The sequence below is a fragment of the Helianthus annuus genome, chromosome 17 (genome assembly GCF_002127325.2).
Source record: "Helianthus annuus cultivar XRQ/B chromosome 17, HanXRQr2.0-SUNRISE, whole genome shotgun sequence".
Classification (NCBI taxonomy): Eukaryota; Viridiplantae; Streptophyta; class Magnoliopsida; order Asterales; family Asteraceae; genus Helianthus; species Helianthus annuus.
Window position 1 is genome coordinate 178,977,089 of NC_035449.2, and position 6,113 is coordinate 178,983,201.

Consider the following 6,113-nt stretch of genomic DNA (forward strand, 5'->3'; position numbering starts at 1 on the left):
GTACCATTCCGTGTTAACGGTTGATTTGGTACAACACGCACGGTCGGTTCGGTATGTACCACCTGAGGGTGAAGAAGAAACGGAGGACGAGGAAGACGAAGTTGGCGAAGGGGAAGAAAGCGAAGACGAAAACTAATGTATTTTTTTTAATTTAGTCGGATTTTATTTTTTTTTATTTCTAGTATTGTATATATATTTTTTTTAATTTAATGAAGTATTTTAAGTTTTTAATAAAAAAAATAATTGTTTAATGATTGGAAGGGGCGTTATTGGGCATTATTCCCACTACGCCAATTTTGCAATAACGCCCAATAATGCCCCCATGCTTACTGGACTGTCACGTGACGCAAAACATCCAAGGGTATGGGCATTATTCACTAAACCACTACACATGATCTAAGGACTTGTCTCTACCCACAACGAAATTGTCTAGAAGGACGCCAAGCAAACTTTCAACTTATAAGATACTTGGAAATGAAATGATTCTTTTGAAGAATTATGTCAGCCTCAAGGATGAGGTTAGTTAGGGATATTTAGAATTCGATTTGGATTGAACCATTCGATCTGGACCGGACCGCTTCCTGTTTGACCCGACACCCTACTTTGCATTGTGTAGAGCCCATGTAATTTTATAATTAAAGCTCTTGAATTTAAATTATTTCCAACAATAAAACCTAACACATAGTGGTTTAAAGGTGAAATTAAAGAAGAAGATGACACATAAAGTTCTACAATTCTTTCATATACAAAAAGTTCAAAAATGACCTTGTTTTGTTTGTAAAGATTTTTACTATGTTTTATTCTGTATGCAATTTGAAACACAACATATTTTTACATCAAATAAAACAAGTATTCAGATAATTACCAAACAACATCATTCCTTTGTGTTATCGATTTTGTAGAAATTGGTCAATGTTTTCCCGTTGAGTTCCTTGGTGAAAAACCTTCTCATGTAGTCGTCATATTTGAATTCCCGGTAAACCGCAGGGTTCGTGGTAGATATGAGCTCTGGGAATGGGCCATATAGTTTATCTCGGTTGCTTGGATTGAAAAATACCGCAATGGAAACACGCGCGCCTTGAGCAGGGTTTGCTAATACGCGATGCTCCACACTTTTGTATTCATCGTTTGACATCATCTGCGAAATTAAAAAAATACAAATATAAGTAGGTGTTTGGTGTTTTAACCAAAATCTGTCCCAAACTCGGTCAGTTGTCAGGCCTTGACCATAGTTATTAATAGCGAATAGCGGACGATAACGACAAGCTATCTATATGCTACAGAGCGATAGCGATGGCCGATGAAATAGCGGACACTATTTTATGTTTCGCGATACACTAGAAGATCATTTTAGAAATATTTTATATGTGTATTTTATCAGTACGCTGTTTTCAGATGTATATCAAATAAAAACGAAAATTTTGCTATTCTATAGACATATATTATCAGTACTTCATCAAAATACGTTGTTTCAGATGTATAGTTAAAAAACGAAAATTCTATTAATTAATAGGCATATATTATCGCTATTTATATTAAAAAAAAAAAACCTAGAATCCTGATATTCCCCACACTAAGAGGGCGCCAAAATCAGATTGCGACCTGCAATCGCATCGCCACGCTAAACGCTATAGCAAGCGCTATGCTCGCTATTAATAACTATGGCCTTAACATGATAAATAATAGGTAAACTTGTATTTTATAACTCATGTAAGGGACAGAACAATAAATGGCATAAAAGTACCTGTAGCAGATCACCTATATTGATAATAATAGCACCATGAACCGCCTCAACATCAGCCCAGTCATCACCACACTTGACCTGCAACAACCCGCCCACTTCATTCTGGACCAATACGGTCAGCACCCCTGGGTCGGTGTGAGAGGCTATGCCCACTGTGAGCTCCGGCTGAGGACACGTTGGGTAATAATGGGACACACACGCCCTCCCTTCCAAACACGACAGTTCCTTCAATTTGTCACTTTTTACCCCCAATCCGTCACATAAAATCAACATCAACTCTTCACCTAACCCCACCACTGCCTTGTCCCATTCTGCCAGCGCCGCCCTACACATCTCCGGTACCGCATTCCAGTCCGGCTCCACCGGTGACATCCTCACCTGTAGATAGACTTGTAAGCAAACCGAACCATGTTCATGTTCGTTTTTTTTTAATTTTAACCAACAAACGATCGAACATAAACAGTTAAACCATGGTTGTCACTAGCGAATAGTGTACGATAGCAAAAGCGATAGCGATGAAATATCGGGCGCTATTTTATGTATAGGGATACACTAGAAAAAAAATTTAGAAATATTTTTTATGTATATTCTATCAAAAATATGTTGTTTTTTTCATCTAAATACGCAATTTATATATATATAAATAAAACTGGAATCCTGGTATTTTCACGCTATGGAGTCGCTAACAATCAGATTGTGAGATAGGGTCGCTCCACTATGAAGCATGCTATAGCTAACGGTATTTATCACCATAGATAACAATGAGTTAAACGAACGAGGTTTTATTGTTCGTGTTAGTTCGTTAACACCATAAACAAGTGTTCATGAACATAAATAAGCACAAACGCATACAAATGAAAATAACTGAGAGAACACCAATTAAAAGTAAACGTGAAAATAAATCTGATAGGCCCAAAAAAATTAATAAAACTAGACTAAATTGTAAAAAGAAAATGGGCAAGTTCGTGTTTGTTCGTTTAAAACCTAAACAAACAGTTCATGAACATAAACAAACATTATACAACACAAATGAACATTATTGAAGAAACATAAATGAACAGAATTTACTACACATAAAGGAATATAAAGTAATTTTTATATGAATTAGTGATTAGTTACGATAAATTCCACTGGAAAACCTATTTTTATTACTAGAAAGCTCAATTACCAATTAATTATAGTTATATAAGTAGTTAGAAAATTCCGAATATGTTTAACATTTATATGAATATAACTACTTATGTATTTAAATTGAAACCAACATAAACAAATAAACATAAATGAACTAGCATAAACAAATGTAAATAAACGAACGGACATATATGGACGTTCATGAACATAACTGAACAAACAAAACGTGTGTTGGTGTTAGTTCGTTTAGTTAAATAAACAAACTTTCCGCCAAATAAGTTCATGAACGTTCCGTTCCGTTCCGTTCGGTTCGTTTACAGGCCTAATTATTTAATCGCTACCTGGAGAGTATCTCGCCAGCTGGCAGCCTTTGACTGATACAAGTCAAAATTGGTAGAATAAGCAGCTCCTTTACCAGCCTCCCGGTGATAAAACCGCATCTTATACTCATTGGGTTGCTCAAAAAACTCCTTCACGGAACCAACTGCTGAATCAATTAACGTTACCGGAATGCTGTGATTAATAATCTGGAAAAACCCAAGTGTGGAAGCCGATTGCCGGATTTGTTCAACTACCGTTGACCGGTCGCCGGATAAGTCAATGACCGGAATGGTTAATCGAGGCCGGTTTTTGGGTTTTGGGCCGGGGAGATTCTCCGGTGGGTGGTGGAAGAACCGGGGAATGGTGGTGATGCCGGAATCTAGCAACCCTTTAACGCCGATTTTTGATTCGTCGAATTGTTTGACTTCTGTAAGGCGGTCGTAGTCTTGTTCAGTGGTTACTGGTGCCATTGATGGTATGGTACGGCGGCGATGACGACGGTGGTGGTGGTGGTTTGACGTAAATCAGAATGGGGGTGTCGAAGACGCTAGAAATTTATTTTGTTTTTAATGTTTTCTTAATTAATAGTTTTTCAAACCAAAGATGGTTGATAAGAAAGCCCAGTAGCCCACCGAAAGGATAAAAAAGCCCAGTAGCCCACCGAAAGGATAATATTGTTATTATTAATATTAATTAATTCACATTATAAATTTTCAGACCAAAGATATTAATAAAAATTCCACCGAAAACATAATGTTGTTATTAATAAACTAGGTTATACTCCCGTGTATACACGGGTTGAATAATAATAATAATAGTTTATTTGTAAATAAGACAAGCAGACGTGTATGGTTTTCCGTAGGGACAAAGAAAGGTCTCTTAAGCCGGTGTTATGCCCCTCCATGGAGAAACCCGGTGGGTCTCGATCTGGGGCCTACCTCACAACCGTGCTTGCGGCTGCCTAGTCCCAACCGTCCAATCGGTTGTATGTTGGCAGTCGTTCCAAAAAAAATTTAACACATGCAAGTGGCACACACTTATTTATTCTGCCAACCCTGTCTTCTGATCAGTTCTTTTGAACAATAAAGACCCGTGACACTCGGATCACTATGGCAAATGGATTACTCTTTTGTCGAATAATAGAACGTGGGAGAAAACCCACAACTGAAAAAACTGAAAACCCCATGGCTCGGCTCAAGTAAATTACTCTATATGAGACGCTAACCCACAACCAACCTATAAAGTAAGCCATGAGACTACCACTAGACCAAATGGCCTTTGGTGAAAACTACTCTTACTAACCTTTGGTGAAAACTACTCTTACTAACCTTGTGTTTTTAAATGTTTATTAATACTTAACTAGTATTTAAGACCCGCATTTTGCGGCGAGACTATTATACTAAACAAACCATAAACGTAAAAACGTTGAACCGCGCACGCGGAATGAAACGTGTTAACTTATAAAAATTAGACTGGAACGTACAACATAAAAGAATAACAAAGTCGACTTATGACCCGCACATTGCGAGTAAGTCATTCAACCGCAAAACAATATACCATAAAAACCTTGAACTACAGACGCGTGTTGCATGGTCTTAACGCGCAAAATGTAGATCGAAACGTAAAACGATAAATTTATAAAAGATGAAAAGTATACGTGATCGAAGTTGAAATTGAAAAACTATTGGGGTAAAAATGAGAAATGTTGTGACAAAGCTGTAAAAGACTAAACTATAGGAGTGATAAGTGTAAAAAAAATGAATTGTAAGTCCTACTCACAAACCAAAAGTTGGTAAAAGTAGGATATATGGACCAATAGCTGGATGGATCAATAAAACAAAGAGGAAAGTAAATTCTGCATTTTAATTGTACACAAAGCAAAATGTAAATTAAACAAAATTCAATAGTAAAATTCACTCACAAAACTTTTTATTTTTTTGTGAATTAATTGAGGGGAAATTATTAAAAAAAATTGTTGTAAGATTTTTAATAACGATCCAAAAGCCTTTATCTATTGGATACAAAAAGGCGAAAAACAACAATTTGATGGTGACAAAGGAAATTGCGAAGAAAAAGACAATATTTCTTCGCAATTTCCTTTGAAGTTCGTTAACGAATAGCATAAAAGAGAGATAAAATTGCAGAAAACAACTTTTATGTTTGTCTCAAACTGCACTTTATACCTTTCACTATGAAATCGGCAAAAACCAACCTTTATGTTCATGTTTTGCTAAAGGTTCAACCTTTACCACTAACACCGTTTAGTTTTCTTAGTTAACTGCCCTCACATGCAATGCATGTGAGGGTATTAATGTCATTTCATTTAATCTTTTTTATGGTTAAAAATCAAACAATAAAAAAGGTAAAAAGATCAAACATATGGACCCACCCATACATATGGACCCACCCCTCAACTGCTACCTCAACCCCTCTCCCTCCCTCTCTTTCTCACTCACTCAAACCACCTTTCACCTGAAACATCCACCGCTGCAACATCCACCCTCTACAACTCAACACCACCGTTAACTACATCCACCACAAACCGCCACTCATAACAATCACAACCCCCACCACCCATCACCAGCACCCCATCACCAAAAAATCTACTGGATCAGCCCGGAAAAACGAACTTGCTAGAGCTGCAACCTTTGCTGCTGATGACACATCGACGAGAAAGGCGGTGCGCTGTCACCTCTGGTAGTTTGCAAAGTAGAAGTGGAGCACACAACGGAGGGTCGTCGGACATCGAATTTGGTGTGTTTCGTAACCCTAACCCTAGGTTTCACCGCTCAAATCACCATTTGCACAGCGAATTTGGTGGTGACGGTGGCTGAATTTGGTGGTGGTAACGGCTGGATTCGGTGGTGACGGTGGGTGAATTTGGGGGTGGTAGTTGTTTGTTTAAGATTTCTTGTTG

At 37.5% G+C, this 6,113-nt stretch overlaps 1 protein-coding gene across 1 annotated transcript; it reads right to left on the reverse strand.

Annotated features, from left to right (window-relative positions):
* Nucleotides 1–774: 774 nt before the first annotated feature.
* Nucleotides 775–3,750, reverse strand: LOC110926257 (1-aminocyclopropane-1-carboxylate oxidase homolog 3-like). The gene is made up of 3 exons (XM_022170012.2): nt 3,217–3,750; nt 1,745–2,122; nt 775–1,138 (listed from the first exon to the last, which is right to left on the reverse strand). Exons 1-3 carry the CDS (start codon nt 3,664–3,666, stop codon nt 875–877), a joined length of 1,092 nt encoding a protein of 363 aa, XP_022025704.1. The 5' UTR covers nt 3,667–3,750; the 3' UTR covers nt 775–874.
* Nucleotides 3,751–6,113: the final 2,363 nt, after the last annotated feature.